This window comes from Girardinichthys multiradiatus, chromosome X, assembly GCF_021462225.1.
Source record: "Girardinichthys multiradiatus isolate DD_20200921_A chromosome X, DD_fGirMul_XY1, whole genome shotgun sequence".
Classification (NCBI taxonomy): domain Eukaryota; kingdom Metazoa; phylum Chordata; class Actinopteri; order Cyprinodontiformes; family Goodeidae; genus Girardinichthys; species Girardinichthys multiradiatus.
The window spans coordinates 2696057-2718250 of NC_061817.1; the positions used below are offsets into that span (position 1 = coordinate 2696057).

General features: G+C 37.4%; 1 protein-coding gene and 1 long non-coding RNA gene across 7 annotated transcripts in view; both read left to right on the forward strand.

The window, feature by feature from the left end:
- Window positions 1-3813: 3813 nt before the first annotated feature.
- On the forward strand, window positions 3814-9937 carry LOC124862536. 6 transcript variants are annotated; one of them, XR_007036939.1, is made up of 5 exons: window positions 3818-3877; window positions 4106-4113; window positions 4373-4462; window positions 5741-5844; window positions 8570-9937. It is a non-coding gene; the product is annotated as an uncharacterized LOC124862536 (long non-coding RNA). The 6 variants fall into 6 exon arrangements; XR_007036935.1 differs by having other exon boundaries at window positions 3841-3877; window positions 4318-4462; XR_007036937.1 differs by lacking the exon at window positions 3818-3877 and adding an exon at window positions 3885-3896 and having other exon boundaries at window positions 4318-4462.
- A 1716-nt stretch (window positions 9938-11653) lies between these two features.
- The window catches only part of LOC124862840 (insulin-like growth factor 2 mRNA-binding protein 1), a 60174-nt gene continuing 49633 nt past the window's right edge, over window positions 11654-22194 (forward strand). Inside the window, exons 1-2 of the mRNA XM_047357004.1 lie at window positions 11654-12401; window positions 13394-13454. Coding sequence (XP_047212960.1) covers window positions 12227-12401; window positions 13394-13454 — 236 coding nt within the window. The 5' untranslated portion in view covers window positions 11654-12226. The remainder of the gene's footprint in view (window positions 12402-13393; window positions 13455-22194) is intronic.

Here is a 22194-nt window from a genome sequence, read left to right on the forward strand (position 1 = left end):
AAAATACCACAGTGAGTGTTGAAGTCTGAAACACATGCACGTTCTAGAACAAGCAAGAACATCACCCATGATTGGCAACTAAGACGTGTTTTTACCTTCTCTTTTTTTGTAGTGTAAAACTTTAAAATGCACTCCAAGAGAAATCCGGCATATTTCATCAGAAATGTGTTGCCATGATGGATATCTGTAGTATAAATTTGGCAAAGGACCTATTTATCAAAGGCTATCATATTTGGAAGTGTCATTCATTCATGCTTGGATCATAAAACAAATCTATTTTTAGTCAAATGCAAAGATTTGTTTTACCGCACACAGTCATTTGATATGTTAGAATATTATTGAAAGTTCATTTAATTTAATAACTCAGTTCACCAAGACAAGCATTACATGCACTTCTCACAAAAAGTTGGGGATTCTTGGCTTTCAAGTGAAATTTATGGAAATACAAAAGGTTCACACTACAGTGATTTTATATCATGAAAGGGCATTTAAGTAGAAGCATGAATGTTGGCTTCCTCATCTCAAACAGTTTATCGAAACAAAAGCCAACAACAGTGGTGGGTATACCATAATAAAACATGTCAGTGTTTCAGTAATGTGTTGAGCACTTCAGCACCAATTACAGCTTGACCACGACGTCTCATGCTGTTCACAAGTTGACTTATTGTCTGCTGAGGCATGGTATCCCACTCTTGAAGGGTGGCCCTCGGGTCAATGAGATTCAGGGCTACAGAGTTATGAGCCTCTAGACGGCAACTCATCTCATTCTATAGATTTTCTATAGGGTTCAGGTCTAGAAAAAGTTCAGGGTACTCCATTTCATGTTCACCAGTCTCCAGCAGCTGTTCCCTAATGATGTGATCTTGATGAGCTGGAGCATTGTCCTCCATGATGATGATATTAAGCCTGTCTTGTCCATGCAGGGGCACAATGACTGGATTAATGATGTTATCCAGGTAATATGGGCTTGTCACTGTACCATTCACAAAGTGTAGGGAGGTTCTGTATTGACTAGACACACTTGCCCACACTTCAACAACACCACCACCAAAGGCTCCTCTGGTGACAACTGTGGCTGATGCATAATGTTCTCCTTGATGTCTTCAAGATCTTTGGTGTCCATCATTTCTGCTCAGTGACTTTCATCAGACAAAACCACTGAGGCCCTCTGGTTCCTCGTCCAGCGTAAATGCTCCCTGGCCCATGCGACAATGTGCCTGGTGCCGCGGTCAGGTATCCTTGCAGATTGTCTAGCATGCAGACTACACTGATGTAATCGGATTTAAATGGTCTGACATGATCCTTAGGTGCCTCTTACCTTCCTTAAATGTGCCCGGAGTTGAATGACTCTTCCAGTCTCTATCTCTGTTGCAACCTGCTGATGACACTCTATGAAACTCTAACCTCAGTGGCCACTTCTGTCTGAGAACATCCTGTTTGAAGCCTCTCAATGGTGAATGTTGATGAATTATTAGTTGTCGTCTCAGTTTCATGATGTGATCAGCATGATGAGCAGTGTTTAAATACCACTTTTGATTTTACCAGGAAAGTTATTGGTCAATTCATGGATCAAACACCTGTTGTGAATTTTACCATTAAGCTCCTTGTTAGAAAACAACATGTACCAAAAGTTCTGAAACACTGAACAGTTGGAAATATGCATTGAAAGGTTTAAAGTAGGTCACATTGAGTTCATATGTAAAGGTTATAGTGCATTTTAGGTTCATCCTGAAATTTCACCTTGAAGTGAGTTGTCTATATTATTTGCACCTTGATGCTTTCAAGCTTTTTTTCTGATAATTATAACATCAGACCAATAAAAAATATTTTTAAAACAGAAATGTGGGCTTAATGGAAAGTATGTTTAAGATTTGTTTAAAGACTGTTTTCAAAAGGAACCTTAAATCTGACAATTTTACTTAAAGACTTACTGTCCAACATATTTTAAAGGAAAAAAAAAGGTGGTGGAATGACGGTTATTAGCCCATTATGTTATTCAGTCTTTTTTCCATTGTGTTCTGTTTAATTATTCAGACTCTGGGTAATTCTGTCCTTTGCAGTTTTGTGATTTATGTCCATTCTTCCTGAATTTTGGCTGAATCGATAGTCCTCCCTCCAGACATCTGATTACTGAAGAAACAAGTGTTTTTTCTGTGTGTTTACCTGGCTATAGTTTACATTAACAAAGTGTGTTGGGGAGTTTCTTCTCTTCTTGTGACAAGCCTTTAATTTTCAGATCAGCCAACCTCCAATGACTGTGACAAGAGAAACCAATGGAAAGAACAACTTGCTATGCATGGCGCACCTGCTTGAGAAGGTTCTGTGGCCCCATTGTAAGTGGATACAAATACCTTTCTGTCACTGCCTGTAAAAACTATGCTTTTTGACCATAACAAGATGAATAAATAAATATTTATTAAGGAATACAAAATACTACCCAAAATGTTCACTACTGTCAGTCAGGCAGATCAATCTAGATTGCAGAGTTTGGAAAAACAAGAATTGTAAGTAATTATTACCCATTATTAGTTTAGAGACATAGACACATTCAGTATAGTGAGTGACTAATATCAGACAAAGAGCTGAAACACTTAACATAATTTTAAAGCTATTTACTATAGAATGTTACACATGCAGGTTTTTAAGGTGTATGACATAAATTAAACTCCGAATCCCTGCATTGTTACACCAGAAGCACCTTGAAAAATATTTTTGAGTTACTCAGTTCTGTTGCTGTGTGATATCTGCAACAAAACGTATTCTTTCGTTTCTCATGTTGATGTATTACTAAACGCCTTTAGAGAGGATAGTTGTACACAGTTTTTCACCTGGAAACTGACATTCACAAATAATAATAATAATAAATAATAATAATAATAATAAATAATAATAATAATAAATAATAATAATAATAATAATAAATAATAACGTATATCATTTTAGAAGACCTAATGACAGTGACTCTAACGTCCATTAATTTTGTCAATTTAATTTCACTTTTTTAAAGAAGCTCCATAATGCAGCGTGCACGTGGCGGGAGCGCGCGTCGGAAGGAAAGCCCTGAGCCGGAACACGCGCCTTTGTCACGCAGATTCTACGCTTTTAGGCTTTCGGTCGCGCGAGCCTCTGGTGCGGATCGCCGCGAATTAAAATCTACTAGTCGGTGGGTGGGGCTTGGTTCCGGCACGTTCGGTGGTTATTGATCGAAAAATGTTTCTCATTTCGATATGAGGCTCCATAGCGCCAATTTTTTTATTACTATATCGGCCCGTGTCAGGGCCTCTGTGCATTCAGCACCGGCCTCTAACTGGATCACTTTCCGTTAACACATCCGCAGTGAAAATGCTTATCAATTAATTCCAATCAAAGGAAACAGAACACCTATATCCACTGCCTAATTGAGTTTATAAACCGAACACGTTCGGTTTATAGTTAGTTAAGAACGCCCTTAACTTGCTTTCTAGAAGACTTGTAAAATATATGGACACGTTTCGGAGATAAATATTTAAAGATTCCTCTGTTTCTTTTGGTGATAATTCCTACATTATGCTCAATGTGTGATTTATGATTTATTAAATATATAAAAAAAACATTCAAACGGAACAGGATTATTTAAACTTGAAAGATGTGATTGGATTAAAAAAAAAGAAACCTGCGACCTGGAGATGTGTTTAATCTAATTAGAAGAATAGTTTCTGTCTTGTTTGACGAGTTTGTCCACGGAGATGTCTTAAGGCCTCAACAAAGCGGTCAGGCTGGAGGCCTAAAAAGCACAGGCCTAGGTGTCATGGCACATATTCGCCTGTAGGTGGCGGTAGTGACAGACAGAAAGACTAACGGCTTGTTGTCATTTTATACGGCTTCAACAAGACTTGAGGTAAGGTCCACATGGAGAGGTAAACTTCATGGCTAAATTAACGAAAGCTCCATAGAGAGGACACTGTAAGGGTTTGGTTTTGTATCAGCGAGCCGAATATTAAGGAGGAAATTAAGCTAAAAAGCAGTTTTCGGAGGTTTTTGGTTTCGCCTCTATATCTTTTTGTTTCTACGCAGCAATTATGCTAACCATATGTTCTCTATTCGTTCAACGTTGCAAACGATCTAGCAAATAAGGTAAGTTGAACATTTTGAATAATTAATGTAACATGATGGAAAACTTCCATTTAGTGTCTGTAGTATCATTAAAATGTATTTTCCTTTTATGAAATTGTTCTGAAAACCAACAGGTTTAAATAAAAATTATTTACACCGAATTTTTTTATTATTATTCAAATAAAACAATCTTTTTGCTTCTTAATGTGAATCTTTGTGTTTTAGTGTTTTGTTTCCTGACATTATCAGCCCCCTCCCCCTCTCTGGTCCCTGCTTCTAGCTCCATTTTGTGTGGCAACACAGAGCAGAGGTCCTCTGGGCTCCTGTCCGCCACATGAGGGGTTCTGGACCTAACGCTCCATCAAACCCGGTGAGTCCGACCCACAAACGGTTAAACTCCCTGTTTAATAATAATAAAATCTGTGGTTTCCTGTCTGGCGGTGCTGACAACAAGGCTTTCAGTTTAACCTGAGACCAATCTGGAGGACATCCAGGTCCTAAATAACACAGAGCAGCAATTTTAAAACATCACTGATTCTCAGCTTCATATTTTGTTCAAATATTTAATTGGAGTTGCTTCTAGCAGAATTATTTCATGTTTCTACGGCTACATCCCGTTCATCTTATTTGAAGATGCTTTATCAGTTGTTATTTTTCTACTTAAAAAAAAATAAAACAACAAACTAGTTTTAATTAACACCACAGTACAAGCACAATCACTAAATAATACAATCAATTCATGCTGCTTTATACTTATAATCTCTAATCATTTTCTTCTTTTTTATATTTTAGTTCATATAACAAGAAAGCATTTGAAAAAACTGTTAAGTATTAAATTAATATATTTAACCAGGCAGCTCCCATGAAAATACACATCATTTCTTCCAGGGAGTTGTGCCCAAGATGCTGACAAAAACATAAACTAAAACAGCTGCGAGTAAAACCATCATCAGGAAAGTTAGAATGAAGTAAAATGAAGTAAAGAACTACATAATAAAAGAGTATTATAAATAGAAGGATGCATTTGAGAGACATTTAGGGTGAACCTTTAAAGGTATGAATGGAGGGAGGTGTGTCTGAAGATATTTCAAAGCTTTTTCGAAAGTTGTGGAGGAAAAAGAGAAAAATCTATTTTACCAAATTATGTTTGTGTTTTTGTAAAAAAATTGCAGTATTTTTGAATTGGACGCGGTGTAATGTGACAGGTTGTTTAAATCTACCCAATAAATGTGCCAAGGTTAGCTAAAATGATCTTTTTCATTCATCAGGTGTAATAGAATTACCCTGAGAGCTAAATACAAAGGCAACACTCGATTGAAGTAAAAATTCCAAATGTACTAATTAAACAATATTCAAATGCAAACACTATCTCCAAATGACAAGCAGGTAGTATTTAAAGTATACATTCATATAATGTAACATTAGCAACATGAAAACACAACTAATTGTAAAATAAACTGTGTTTATCATAATTAAACAGAACATAGCCAAACTAAAAAGGTACTATAGTACCAAATCGGACATTAATGTGTTTTAGCATTTTGACTGCACTGTTTCCATGTGCCTAATTTATTCTAGGACTTGTGTTTTCTTATTGTTTTAGATTTTGAATCCATCTTTGCACATAATCATTTCTGTTTCTGTGCAGCAATAAATCCAGGGTGAAAGGTGAGTTTTTATGATGGCTGAAAACTGTTAGAGAACACATCCTGTTTCCATGATGTCAAGGCAGGAAGCAAGAGCCACCTACAGGTTAGGCAGCCTGCTTCCATTTTCCTGTTTATTTTTGTATGATTCTAAAGAAACGTAGGTTTTCCTCTCCAATGTTGGAGTTAAAGCCTTGTGAGATCAGCTCATATAGACCTCCTAGTTTTTCTGCGCCTGTCTGTTGAGGTTTTCCCTGAAGTTTTGTTTTAGAAATATTTATTAGCAAGAAAAAAGACGATAGGAAAACAACAAAAAGGGATTTAGAATTTTTAAGTTTAGATAAATATGGATAAGAAAACCCACAATGGAAAAACATGTTTGTTTTTCTAGATTTTTTCTATGTTTGGTTTTTCTAGAAGGTAAAATCTAAAGTAATATTGAGTTGCCCACCAGGGCTTTGAACTGTAATTACCTTAAATTTACCTCTGGAGACTTTTGCCATTCTAAAATAATCCAGGTTTAGCCATCAAGCAGAAGTGCAAACCTACAGTTGAAGGTTTTGTCAGCTAGCTGTCATCATGTGTTGATGCACGGCAGCAGATCTGTTTTTAGGCTATAAATTCGTTAAAAATAGTGTTGCTCCTAATTATTTACTGCTAGGCTTGCATTTTTCATGTTGTTTGCGGGTTCCTTTTTAAGGCCTAACATAATATCAAATATCTGTCATAAATATGTGGGAAACTGTTGAATTGAAACATTACAAATTGACAACATAAATCCAAACAAGGCACCAGTGTGTAAGAAGCACAATAATTTGCCATTTTACATGACAGAGTGACTTTAAATGTTACAAATGGAAAACAAATGAATAATAATAACAAAGGGATTTCCATTACAAACCAGGCATAGATTTGTTAGGTTATTTTGTTGCTTTCAGTAACCAAATATATCTCCATTTTCCTTTTGAGATGAAGATGATTTAATAATACCATACCTTTAACTATTTAAACGTCATTAGTTTTGATTTAGTTTTTTTAAAACCTTGTGAAAATGTTTCAGATCAACAGGTTAATAACTGGATTAGACTAACTGGGGAGCCCTGGAGTTATTTATTCACCTCCAGATAGTTTAAAAGTTATTTAACATTTGTTTTCAGCAGTGATTGTAAGTTAACTAGAGATCCACTTCTCTAGTGATTTACAACAGTGGAAAGGCACGTAAAAAGTTAGATGAGATTTAATGTTGAAACGACAGCAGTAACTGAAGTAACTTTGTGAAACTTGCTCCGTTTTTAACAGGATTCCTGTACACAGTCCTGAGGTCTGGAAAACCATGGAAATGGATTTTATTATTTACCAAGTTTTAAATATTTATTTAGTTTTATATTTAGATAAAATGTTTTAACTTTTACCTGCCACCTCACAACGTAATGTTTATGCAACATTTAAAATTTTTTTAGTCACTGATGCAAAACCCACAAATAAATCCACACTCATTAAAAAAATTCCAACATTTCACAGCAGTTTTCTGTCTAGCCAGTCTTGTATCAGGGTTTTAAACTGGGTCTGGTTTAAATGGCAAGAAAACATGCCTTGACACTTACTGTTTCAATATTTTTAAAATCTATACAAAAGTATCACAGATCACATACACAAGCCAGATCTTAAGTTTTATAGGTTTAGAAATGGAGCAGATTCCAAAAATCTGTTCAGACTTAGCCAAGCAAAGGTTTTGTTCTGAAATGTTTGGCATTTTGTAAAAACTACTGGAAAAATGTAGAAATCTCAGTCTTGAAAGGCGTAGAATTTTGAAGCAGGAGGTTTATAGTAACCCTGTTTTACTGATTCAAGTATATCTACCACAGGTAATGGAGATAAATAATCCTCTTTCGGTGCTTTAAAATGGACACATTTGGTTTGAAAAAGTTGCCTTCATTTTCTAATATACATTTGTGCGATTAGTGGAAGCTCTGAATTTTTAGCCGCCTGTCGTTGTTTTACCTGATTCAAGAAATTAGGTCCAGGTGTTGCTTGTTGTGCTCATTAAACCTGCATGTTATTCACACACCCATAAACACAGATAACTCAAATCATTGATATCTTTACATCATTAGTATTGCTCATCACACAACTCAATTGTCCAAGTTGTAAATGTAAATCTGATCTCACAATATAGAAGAGCTTAACAGGCCAGTAATAACTGGCAGAAGAGGTATAGTAAACTGGAATCACATACAGGATGTAACAATGTGTTCCATCATTAGTCAAGCAGCAGCTGCTGGACCTGTGCAGATATTCTACAGAAACATTAGGATACATCCTGACAATAAGTAGTGGGCAGCATGGTGTTTCCTTCACCTTCACACTGCTAACTATGGATGGTACACAGCTTTTTTCACCTGAGGCCTGAATGCTCTGTTGGCCTGAGCTCTTTACATACAAGACCAAAACACAGAAAGATCTGAAATATGTCCAGATTTTCAAATTTAGAAATCAAAAAAACAATGGTTTTGACGAGGGTCTTGTTCGTCTGACGGAGATGTATTTGGTCTGATTATGGTACAGATGTAGACTGTTCTTTAAATATGTTTGTTTCTGCAGTCTGTAAATGATTCTGTGAAAAAAATATCTGAATCCAGCTTTCTCTTTATGACATTTTGGATAAAAATAAACTATACTTAATACATTCCAGTCATATTAGTTCTGTTTATGGGATTTGTATGAATTTTATACATAGCCATGCTCTGGTACTCCTGCAGATCCTCAGTAGAATAACTTGTACTCTAATGATTGAATTTTTATTAAAAATTGTTTGATTTTGTTTCTTACAGGTTGCTGATGATTTGGAGGATGAATCTGGCTCTCTGGCTTACTCTGCTTTTCCCTGATGGAAAATCTCTGATGGCGGCAAACCTACTAAGATTCTTTGAAGCTGCTGTCATTATTTGGTGTGAACAAAATTCATTTCAGCAAACAATTCTACTGTAGGTAAACCAACCTGATCTAGGAATATGACTATTCTAGTTGGGTGACATAACTGTGCTCTCCTCTGTTGCTGTTTATTGGCTCCATGAAGAAGAGAGGAACATGTCAGGAAGAGGAGTGGGATAAGGTGCTCGAAAACTTCATATTTATTATTGTTACGCTACACTTCAAAAAGACAAATTGACTTGAGGGATAATAATATAATCTAGAATGTGTTGATCTGACTTTCCAAGAGTGAAAAGCAGAGGACATATAATCATTAACAGCCAGCCTGTGCATGTTCACAGGCTGTTTGTCTCCTCCCTCAACATTCTCGTCCAATTCACCCCATTTCTCCCCAACCTTTGACCTCTGCATGTCCACCCCTTCCCCCAGACACACACAGAGACATGCTGCTCCTGACATGCTGTTCTAACGCCAAGAGGCAGAAATCCTTTCATAAATTTGTTTTGTTACATGTATGGAGAAAAATGTTCTATATAGCAGTGAAGTAACTAAACACACATTCTCTGCTTTCTCTGTATTATTAATGAGACAACAGAGTATATTAACTTCAAGATTCAGTCTTTTGGCAAAAAAAACCCAAACCTTTGATAGTTTCAAGTTCCTAAATTTAAAGTACATGTTACTCATGAGTATGGTATTTTTTACTATATATTCAATGCATTCTACTGCTAGCAGCTACTAGTATATAAGTGACGTTGAATCTGACTGTACGATTGGATTGAACTGACTTGTTTTGTAAAGTGCCTTGAGACAATATTTGTTGTGAACTGGTGTTATATAAATGAACTGAATTGAACTGAACTAGCTGTAGAGACAATATGGAGATTATAGTCAAGTATGTTGAACTTCAGCTCTCTCAATAGCCTGAACCTTAGAAACCTACAACTCTTAGGACACTGCCTGGAAATGAGCCTTGACAAATGTACTTCTTATCCATATCACAGCTACTTTATCTTTCCATGCATTGTTCATATGAATTCTGACCTTTATCTGTGCTACATTTCCCTTCCTAATGAAGTTCTTTAGAAATATTTCCTCAACAGCATGTGTACAATCACAGATGCTTAATGGTGAAAAAGCAGAAACCAAACCTGAACTGAGCTTTCAAGAGTATGCAATCTCTATACATTCCACTTTTGGTACTTTGAGGTTTGAAAATAATGTAAGTTCATTGTAATTTATAGTTTCAAATAAAGTTGTTCATAGCTTGTTATTCTGTTTATTCTAAAAACTATTCCTGCAGGTAGGGATGGAAAGAAAACTGTCAGATTTGTACAGAGCTGTGTGGCTTAAAGGTTCACCAATGAGCACAACATATATGTTACATATGTATGTGTAGGAAAAAGACAAAAACTCTTTACATGACTTAAAGCAAACCTGATTGTGTCAAGATAAGGGAAAAATGGACACATCAGCCTGAACTTCTTTTAAAACAATTTGTCACCTGACTGGGTAAAGGTAGGATATTTGAGGTGTCCTAAATAAAATCAATAAACAATCAGGGCATGGAAAAACTCTGAAAGTTGTAAATGAATCTCTAGGAATACCACACGAACAGACTGTATGAAGTGTTTGGTTAGAACAGCTAAGTTCTAGCATTTATCCATGATCTATTTGATGGTTTAATCACTAATAGAGTTTAATCACATGCAATGTATTTGCTCATAGGAAGCCATACCAAGGCTTTTGGACATAGTTTTATATTTTTTTCAGGGTTCCAGTTCAATAAACGTTTGAATTACGATGCTCCTGTTGAGATGTTTGTACAAGCTGCTATTTCGTTAGCAAAGGCATAGAAGCTTCGTATAATACAGTGCTTATTGTTTGCTGTAGGAGTAGTTATGAGAAAGAAAAATTAGGGTTTGGATCCGTCTCGACATTTGGATGCATCTTCTAAACGCTGCGCAGATAGATGGCATGTAACACCCTCTGTGTTCAGTGTGTGGTTACATGATCCACGCCCATCACTATATTAATATAACCATGTTAAATGAGACTCTGGTAAGGAACAGCAAAGAGAACCCACATGTGAGAAAGCGGATTATATCCACACTGCGCCATAATGATTCAGCCGTACTCCACGCAGCCTGTGCAGTCGGGGCAGGCCTTAGGAACTGGTACAGCCTCCATTTTGAGAGGTTGGAGGTCTGAGACAACGCCATGTTATTTGTTGGGCTATGCAACACAGTACAAAACTATAAAACTCCCAGGAATTAAGCTGGAGTTCATTTAGAATTAAGCCACAGACCATTAAAATAATACATAGAGCAATAAATAACCTTTATTTCAGTCGCACCAGCTTGAGGCTATTAAGACTCATTTAATCTACGGCCGCCCTCCTAGGGCAGGTAGGCTAGTCTTACGCAGTAGTCACAAAGGAAAGCCGCCATATTTGACACATTGTTTCAGTTACAAACTCTTACCATATAATACATTTTTAAAGTTTAATTTTCAAAGTCCAAGAATTTTACTGGTCAGTCTCGCTAGCAGGGCTGTACAGGAACATTTGGAGGCTCGACTTTTTTGTGTCTGTACATTGACACCCTTATTAGTATGCTTGGTTGGAGGGAGAGGATACACAATTAGTGATTGCTTCCAACATCAAGCTATACGTTTTTCCATCAACACCTTACCAGGGGTACAGAACGAGACAAATTTAAATAGCAGTTGGAAATTCAGCAACTCAGCGCAGTGTTGACTGCTATCTCATACAGGCTAATGATCAGAAGAGCGGAAGCAACTGTTACTGGTTAGTGTTATATAAATAAGCCGCCAAAAAGAAGACCGCAACGATCCATAGAATTTCCAGTTGCTCACATATGCTCTCATCTGGTAAAGAAACTGGAATATTATTGGACCCTCCCCTTCCGCCTCTCTAGTCCTATTCCAGATAGACCACGTGGTTAAAAAAACGTGAATACCCAGTCTAAGGAGGGGCGGCGTCATCGCTCAGCCGGCTGCTCGCTGAGAAAGATAGGGGTAGAAAGGAGAGAGAGAACGGAAAACAAGCCTACTCCCGATTTGATCTGGTCCCGCCAGAGTTTTTGCCCACTCTTCCAACACAGACCCATCATCAACCCAATAGCTTTTACCCACTATAATCCACAGTCCGATAGAGAGCCCACAGGGTGCTGCTTCGACTGCTGGAGCCGGCTGCGAACCAACGGATTTTATTTCTTCTGCTCCTCTAATCCAGCGGGATTTACAAATACATTCACTCATCCCCTGGTTCGACTTTTACAATTTCATTTTTTTATTTTGGCTTTCGTCCGAAGTTTTGTTCTGTAGCCTGTCATTTTTGGTTATCAATCTTGCATCAATATTTATCCTTTAGCGTGAATTCCAGTTTCTGTTTGAGAGCGGTGTGACAGAGGAGCTGGTTACACTATCTGATTTCACGATCGCAACTTTTTGTTTTCCTTAAATTACAGTTTTCTTCGCTTTTCTTTTCTTTTTTTTTTTTTTTTCCATATTTTGGACTCAGAAAATAAACCACCATGCACAAACTGTACATTGGGAACCTAGGCGACAGCGTGACTGCCGATGACTTGATCAAAACCTTCGAGGATCACAAGATCCCATACTCCGGACAGTTCCTAATGAAAAACGGCTATGCCTTTGTGGACTGTCCTGATGATCACTGGGCAATGAAAGCAATCGAAACCTTTTCGGGTGAGTAGAAAATGACAGTAAGCCGCCTGAAGTTCCGTTTTAGTTTAATTGATAGTAATTTCGGTTTTAGATGCTGCTGTGCAGCCCCGGCTCCATGCTCACCCTCAACAGTGTGTCCCAGTTTTATTCTCCGTGCATTTCCTAGGCTTCTGCATAAACGCGGCACATGAAAATACATTTATGCTGTTAAGGAACTTGTTTGGTAGTGGCTTAATGAATGAAGGTGTACCGTGGAATATATACCCAGGAAAGTAATTCAACTTTTGCTGGGGGGTGGTCGTGTATAGTGCAAATTTACGGTCCTGATTGAGAACGTGTATCTCTAAATGAAGTTTTTGCTATGCACCAGATGAAAATTAGTGAAAAGAATTTTTTTATTATGAAAATTGAGAATATGTCTTAGCTCCCTGACCCCCAGGAGGCTTGATTGAACAGCCTTCAGTGTGATATAGAGTAAAGCTTTACTAATCCCCCCTCCCCCTTTAAGATGAGACTCCACTATGACAAAGGTAGAGAAGAGGCTAATCTATGTTTAATTGTCTTGCGAATTCATGAACCGAATATCACCAGTTTCATTTCCCTCTGTCTCGTACGTAGCCCCAGTGCAGCGGATTTTTCATGGTTTCCTACATGTGTAACATGAAGAGAGGCGAGGTCGCCATGCCAGTCAGCTGCTTCTTCTTCTGTCTGAACTCTAACCTTATATCGAAAACATCATTTTAACGCATCATTTTAAGTTTTGGGTTGGAATAATAGAATTATGTGACGGGTACTTTAATACTTTAAAATCTTTTGGAGTCTTTTCTAAGCCTATTTGCTATTTTTAGGTTGTTACCATCATTGGCTGAAGAATAGGTCGTTGCAGTGACTCCATTACTTCAGCTTTGTAGCTTAAAAACTTCAAACCCCCTCCTTAGGCCTGCATGGCTAGTCAACAGTTAGCATGTAGCCACACATATTTCTGAACTCTCCTTGTTTATTTTTTTTCTCAGGTAAAGTGGAACTTCATGGGAAACGTATTGAGGTCGAGCACTCTGTACCCAAGAAGCAAAGGTACAGAAACCCCTTAAAAACTTTAAACTCGCTTCTAAACACACCTTTGCATGTATTTTATCATCTTTCGTTGTGAGAAAGTTTTGAATGAAAATGCAGTTTTCTGCCTATTTTCCTTTGCAGTAGTGTTAAACCAGTCTGGGAAGCTTGCAGAACAGAAACGTGTTGTTGCTTTGTACTCTGTCGGCCATTGCTGAGGAACTGCACTGTGACAGCTTTGGTCTTGGTGCCTGCTGTGCTCTGTTGGCTGTTTGTAGCTTACATTTCCTCCCTCTTTTAAATAAACTGATATTGGTTAGTAAGTAAAACATTTAGTAAGGATAAACCGTAAAGGATTACAAAATATATTCTAGACAAAGTCGTCACCATCAGTTCTTAACGAACTCAACAGGCGACACTACCTGCTTTAAATGTGGCCACATTGTGTTAATTATGCAGGGGCTGAATGGTGTGGTATACTCGTTTTCAATGCATTTCTCTTCTGCATTAAGGCACTGTTATTTTATGTGTAGCTCTTAATCAACGTGACATTTGCATGCTTGTGGCGTGATTCCAAACACTTTTCATTTATAAAAAAAATATAAGGTGCTATCGACGTATTTACGTGAATGTGGAGGGCCGCTAGGTTTCTACTGCTGTTGTTTGATATGCAGAGATTTACAGAACTGAACTGGAGTCCTAAATAAATAAAAACTCTTGTTGGACTGATTGCTTCAATTCATGCAATTTGTGGAAACATTTCCTATTTTTGTTTAGTAACTGTAATGTAATTGCGAACTCACACGCTTTTCCCACAACAAATTCATGTGTAAAATATTTCCTGCTGTTTTGGGTGTGAAATTGGCTTGTTTTAAAATCACCACGGAGGTCTACACATTAATGGCGTTTAAAATTCCGCGCTTAAGTGAATAGTCTGGCGTTCATCGTAGCTCATCTGCTCTGTATTAAGATCTAAACCACACCTGTTTTTAGCAGCATTACGGAATTCGCTTATAGTCCTCGATTCGTCCCTGTAACCTTTGGCACAGATTCAGCACATCTCCCCCATTTCGCCTCACGTGTGCTCCATTATCAAAATACTCAGTAAACATGCAGTGTTGTGCATATTCATATTTTATTAAATTCCAGTCAGCTATATATTTTTGTTGACTGCTCCGTATATTAACATCGCTAAGTATTTAATTAAGAGTAGATTTTTTAGGTGTCCGCCCTGTTGCCTGATTGCACAGTTAAAATTGTGCAACACTAGCAGAGATTGGCGTTGCTTTTGCGCTGGGCTGTAAGGACAGATCTCGAACATGCGCATTAAATTCGGCCAGCACAAAGAACAGAAGGCTTTAAATGGCAGAATTTTGCAGATAATTATTCTGGTGGTGCTGTATTGCGCGAGGGGACTCCCAGGCCTTCCCTCTGATAACCCTTTTTACATAGAAGACTATTTGTAAGGATCTCCGTGGGCGACAGGGTGTCGGTGGCGCTAAAACACGTGATACTATCAGGCGAAAAACAAGCTCTCCACATCAGGCAGTCAGCAAAATGGCGAAGGTTTCAGCTGAAAAAAGGCTGGCTGCAACGGCGTGCAGGCAGCATTTATCCCCTCCTCCACCCGCAGTGTGTGCGGCTGACGCACCCTGTTTTAGCGGTACAACTAATACGGCTCATTTGCGAGTCTGTCCATTTATTCCGCAACTCCCAACAATTGGAAGCCCCATCCTAAAATGGCTGTTCATACAGCCTTTCAGCAAGAGCAAGATTATTCACAAAACAAGTAAAAATTATTTGAATATTAGCAGCCAGATTTGATCTTTGCACGCACGCTTCTGAGACGCTTTATGGTGAAAACATTTCCAAAACGATCTCTTTGTCAATATCCAATTAAATCAGAAGTGGAGTCAAATTTAATGCAAATGTTTATAGATCTAATAAATCACGAAAAAGAAGCAAACATATATGACAAGGAGTTTCTGTTTAATATTGGATTGTATTGAAAATTGTATGTGACACTAAACGTCTCCAGTGTTGTTGTGTGAGTGTGAGGGGAGCTGGTTCAACTTCAGGTCCATCCTGCGGCCTATGAAGAAGCTATTGGCGTGGCTTTAAAATAGCCTCAACACCTTTAAGTAGCAGAATTCAGTTGTTTGTGAAATGGGACTTCAATGGAGGTGTGTGTTTGTGCTGGAGGAGGGGTGTTGAGAGGGAACTGGCCCTTATGGAGGGGGAGGGGCAGCCCGCTTTCTGGAAGAAAAATACTTCAATTCTCTTTCTATGCTGCAAGCAGCAGGTCTGAACCTATTAGCTGCAGGGGGGGGGTCAATACCCCCTGACCCCTGGTCATGTTGTGAACATGGAAGAAATGAATGTGTGTCCGTCTGTCTATATTTTGTTGAAGCTGCATACGGAAGGCTTTTAACATTCCAAGACAGTAATAGTATTCATCATGAGAGTTTTTGGAATGTGTGTCAGGCTGCAGTGGGTTTGTAGAAGGTATTGGTGGACAGGAAAGATTCAAGGGGGTGTGTGTGTGGGGGGTGTGTGTGTGTGTGTGTGCACGGTGGTCTGTTTAGAGGAAACTAGCCAACGTGGTGAGAGCATACATGTATGGAATCCTTATTGTCGGGGAAACTCCCTCTTTATAATGTAACATTTGGCCAGGGAATGGTGGGCACACAGTCTGGACAAACCAAAGTGTGAAGATCTGAATGTGGATCCCTTCTACAAAAGACATTTTTCTCAGAGCACGCAGCCTATAAAATGAAAATATTAATTATATATAGCATAAAGAAACATGTGGCTTTAATGGAATGTGAAATATCTTCCTGATAAAATTGTTCTGTCATGTATGTGGGCTTTCTATTTTTTACATGCACTAGGTCTGCAGTTATTGAAGAAAGGCTGTGTGTGTGTTAAAAATAAATGTGTTTAGACATTGGTTAGATAGTTTCATACTAAAGATATAATTATAACTTATGGGGCTCAGGATATGCTGAAGACAAAATTTTTTTCACTCTATGTTAATAAGTATCATTAGATATTTTCCTTAATATTTACTTTGGCAGCTGTTGAAGTATTTTCTATACAATTGGCTCTAATTTATGAGCTTGAAGCAGAGCCATTGTATATACAGGTTAGTTAGTTAATTGTCTCCTATTTTTAGTTGGAGGAATTGTTGCTGTGTTCTCTTGGATAATAACTAGAGCACATCATGGGACCAAATCTGTACACTTCGTCTATATATTGCTCAGATAAAAGAATAACTAAGTTTGTGATTTACAATGAACAATTAATCTATTATAAACGAAGTTTTTATTAGCCAATTGCATATTTTCAGGATCATATTCATAGGTTCCTTGATAGAAGGCAACATATTTGAAGTGACAAGCATTACCCATAATGCCTCCAATGACCTTTTAACATCGCTGAAAACGTTTTTAGCAAATTAGCAAAACATTTAAAAAGTCAAATTTACTACTGGTCACATCAAAAGACAGATTAGGAAATGCATGTTTTTAATTTTTAAATGACAAAAAATGCATATATTGACTGTTGGGGTGTTTTTTTATTTTTTATTTTGGGAGCACAGGTTCACAATCCTTTGTATGACGTGCAGACTGTCATACAAAGTTTTGATCGCACAGGTCGTACAAGGGCAAAAAAATCGAATTTGGGTCACTTCAAGCTGCAGTGTGAACGTAGCCTAAGAGTTACTTTGGATGCTTTTCCAGCCTTTCATGGCACTACAAGTCAAGAGTAGCAAATATGTAAAGTTACACAGCTTTCCATGAGTTGGCATTATAAGATTAAATGCCTTTGATTGTAATTTACTATAATCCAAATCTAATTTCATGTAACTGGGTCTGAATGCGATCATTTGATTGGATTGTTTTTGAATGAATGATTGATTTGCATATTTGGACCAAATTAGATTCTTTTTAAATCTGTATAAACTGGAGTTGTCTGTAAAGTGCCTTCAGAAGACATCTGTTACAACTTAGTGCTGATATAAATGAGCACTGAAAGTGACTTAGGGTAATATACTGTATATAAAATGAACCGAGTAGAATAATTCTTTAGGCCCATATAGTAATAAAATGAAGCTTTAATTGCGCTATAACATGTGGAATAAAGTCAGGTTAAGGCGACTGTGTTAGGGTTATGTGAACATGGCCTGCTGTACCGAGCTGTAAAATCTGAGCTATAAAATGGCAACCTTTAATCTGCAAGACGGCTGCACAACATGACTGACATGAAGAATGGAGAGAGAATATTTGAATTTTCTATAGGTTAATGCATATGTTATGTATTGGTGATCCCTTTGTTCTGAAATCATACAGCATCTCCTTTTGTTCAGGTTCAACGGTTCAAATGTCAGATTCAGTTATAATGGATGATGGACATATAGGTGCAGAAGGCAGCAGAGGAAGTCTACAGAATCAATCTAAAGAGCTCCTAGAGGACGTTGGTTTATAGTCCTAAGCTCATAGACTTGGAGGAGCTGGATGTATGCTTCAAAGCAGGAAGGTGGAGGTGGAGATTGCTACACCCAGGTTTTATACTTGTTCACTGCTTTGATAATAATCCACAGGTGAATTTAATGTGAAGGAATTCGGATATTGCCCTGCATAATAGCTGTTGTTCTTCTACATGAAATGAAATGCATACATGATGAAAATGTATATAAAATGCATGGAGAATGTAAGACACTGTAGCATTCAGAGAGACCAGAGAATAAGGCTTTGAGGGAGCCATGGCTGGATTTCCTCCCCTCTTGTGGCTGGCTAATGGGAGAAGGAGGGGACAGTGAGTGGAGGGTGCAAGGGGGGTGCGACCAATCATCTGGCAGAACTACCTTTGGTCACCCACCTCTATGTCTAGAGGAGTGAATGGGTCCTCCCCCACACGCATGCTCTGACAGCTCTCTTGCTCTGCATCCACATTTGCTCACTGGTTTCCATCACTCTCCTGTACAGTATTTTTCATTTCTCCCTCGCTCTCGTTATGCCTTGCCATCCCTTGGCGTGTTGCCATGTTTGCTGCACCACCCTAGTGCTTTCCACAAAGAGCCGACGCTGAGCGATGGAAACAAAAGCAGACGGCAAGCTGAAGCGACGCGGTGAAAGTGGCTGGAAGATGGATTCATGTAGTTTGAATTGAAACTGCAGTTTTGCTGCATCTCGGACAGTTTGGCTAATGGAAGGTGAACCTATGTCCAGGCAGTTGCCTTAGACCTATATGTGTCTAAGATCAAAGTATTAAAATTAGAAAACAGGGATGAGAACAGTTGTTTCAGCCTGAAAGAAATAAGTTGGCTTAAATGAGTATTTTCTCCTACTCAGCTCAGCACAGAATAAAAGGAGCAAATTAACCTTCAGGAAATTTTGTACAAATACATATTTGTGTTTAGAGGTATGTACTGAAATGATTTTATAAGAAGTTGTCTGGTAGGTCTCTTCAAATCAAATGGAAAACACAGGATCAACTTAAGTTTTCAAAGAAACTCCAAAAGAATCTCTGATTTTCTTTTATTGAGTGTTTGGATAAAATAAAGACTGTGGCAAAGCTAGGAGTGACACAGGGAATAAGCTGGATTCCTGTTTTCATTATCTTACAGACATTAGTCAGATGTACTCATTAACAAATTTGAGATCATTTTACGTCTGTGGTAAGAACTGTTCTGTATGGAGTTTTGTGGAATACCATAAAGGCTTTAGTAAACCCCCAGACTACCTACTTATTTGTAGTTGTCTTATCGCAAACTGGGTTGTAGAAATTTAGGAGCGATGCTGTGTGATGTACTGTGTGTCACAGCGGTTGTTAAAGTGGTTTGGTTATGTAATGTTAATAAGCCAAAAAATACTTTGTTAGAGTGTTTGCTTGAGCCTGGCTCAGATTTTCCTGCTTGTTTTCTAACTGTAGTTGTAATTTGTTTTTACTAAATGATTCTGGACTCCTGTTGTTTTTATCTGGCTTGGTTTCACAAAACTCAAACATCTTCTGCAAATGAATTCTACCAAAAACTAAATGTATTTGCAAAAGATGCATTTTATGTGTGCTTTCCTGCAGGAATAGGATCTCCAGACAGAAATAAAGGGAGTTATTATAAGGCATTATACTAAGCTAGCAGCACATTGTTGTTCAAATATTTCAGGTGGTTTTATTGTTGAATATTCTATCTATCCAACCAGACAGACAGTGGCTACACTCACTATTCCTTTAGAAATAGACATAATCTATCCAGATCTTCAGTTGATTCTCTACTGGCCACTTCAGGAAATTATAGAAAATAATAAAATCTAAATATTTTTAGAAATGTAAAATATTCTTTGTTCACTGTGGAATAAAGTAAAAATTATCTGGAAATGCACCTGTTCTGGGTTATATTTATATGTAACACCTACCTCCTGAAATTCTGTGTGTACTCATCTTTAGACTCTGTGTGTGAGCTGGTAAATCTAGTTTGCTCTGCTTATGTGTTGCACATTCTAGTGTAGAGATGGGTTTTTATGTGATTCTTTCAGTACAGTATTTCTTTTACTCATTTGTACATTTGCAAATTTTTTTTAATACACAGACCTAAGTAGAAAATTTGAATAGACACCTGCTAAATTTAGTAGTATTTGTCAGTTACGTATTGTGCAAAAAATTATACATTTCCACTGTTCTGCTCTTTAATAGAGTAACACAAATGTAACAAGGAGGTATTAGTTGGTTTACTCTGAAGCTGGAAAGTTTTCCAAACAGCTGATTTAATCTCTTTGGTATGAAAAGAAAAAGTATAGAACTCTTCTTTCAAGCAGCTTTTCTTTAGAATCTGGTCTTTACTGAACCATTCAAATTGTTCAAACCATTCAAAGCTCCAATCATTTGATCATATTTGTTTTAATTAAAATTATGCTTTTGCAGTTCCTGTTATCTTAGCATTATAGAGGTTCAGTTACAGATGGCGGACCAGGTGCTTCAACCTAGATGGTACATCTACTTCTACTTTTATACAGTCTTCAAGACTATTTGAACTATAGCCGTTTTCCTGACCTACGTTCATTCAGTCAGTGGAACTGGTTTTGTATGGTCTTTTTTGACCTCCTGCTGCAGTGTCAGTACTTTAGCATTTCAAAATGATCTAAAAGGTGGTGATTGGTTCAATCATAAATGTGTTTATTTGTTAAACTTGGTAAAGATTTAGCAATCATTTTCATTACCTTCACACATTCATACTCACGTTCATCAAGACAGAACAAAACCCACAGTAGTTTGGTCCCTATTGAGCATTACGATGGATAATAGATGGAAATATAGATATACTGATTAAGAGATATTCTTAATTAAATCCTTCTTTATTATGTCATCCATGTGGTGCAATACACCCAAGTCACTTCCAGTCAAGGATACCTTCACTAGTGTTACAGTTAACACTTCCTGTCACTTTGGACAAATAACTCAAAGTTAGCTTGTCCCTCCGGGCAGGTTTACTTGTTAGTTGAGCTTGAAAGTATCAGTATTTGAAGCAGAGGGTTTTTTGCGTGGTTGACACCCTGTCAGTCCATGATGATGATACAGCGTTGGCCAGTTTTAAAAAAACTTTTATTGTGTATGCATAGCTTGAAAAAATGTTATTGGCTGTGCTAATGTTGTGTTTTTTTTTTTACTAATCAGTCTTGTTTTCCACTGACGTCCACAGTATAGAGCAGTGAAAGTCCGACTCCTCCATTGTCCGCTGGTTGCAGCGCCCCCTGTGTGCCTCTGCACTCAGCTGCAGGTCTCTATCAGCAAACAGCTGTCTGTGTGGGAGAGATGAGCTAAGCAGAGAGAGAGCAGCTTAATGTACTGGTATTTAATAATAACATAAGCAAAGCTCTTACCTTATGAAGGAGCAGAGAAAAAATTCTTCTCTTAATTTTTTTTTTCGCACAAAATGAACTGGAGCTGCACTGAAATATGCTACGACCTGAATTATGAGCAAGCTAGCTTTAGCTTACCACTGTTTTTTTTTATTTTTTATTTCTGATTAGAAAGAGAATGGAGAACAATTTTATTTCAGCCAGAAAATACGATAAATACAAATTTAGGTTTAGAATTAGTAAACACTGGCCATTTTGTGCCATTTTAAATTGATAGTGCTTTCTGTGTAAGATTAATTTAGTAAAACGTGGCTTATAATAGTGGAATTTGGATTTATAAACATGTAGTTTTGCTAGCTTACTGAACAGTTTAATCACATTATATTGGGAGCGTAGCTTGGTGTCAGGATCTGTGTAACCAAACACATTTTCCATAATTGGAATATCTTTTGGATACAGGGATTGTCAATATAAATGTACCATTGTTTGTCTGTGGTTCTCACATTTAAATCTCTTAAGATGCTCGTTAGTTGAACAGAATCAATAAACCATTTTAAGATACTTATTTTAATGTTATTAGTAAAGAAAATTGTTTTAACAATACTGGACCAATAAGACTAAGGAGAGAGTGATAAGACTATTTTCTGGTCAGTTTCTTCTTTAAAGGGATGACAGAAAACTAATTCTGCAAATTCCATACAGCGGTGACTTGTTAAATAAGATTTGTTATTTATTACTGAAATACCCCCAACATATCTGTTTTAAAAAAATAAAAACAAATTAGTTTTTGTCTTTAAACAGTTGGTTTTAGAAAGAGCAGGTTAGTAGAGATTACACATTTTCAAACGGCGCCATGTAACTGAATATTGTTTCTAAATGTTTGATCAAGCAAAGTGTGAGTGTCA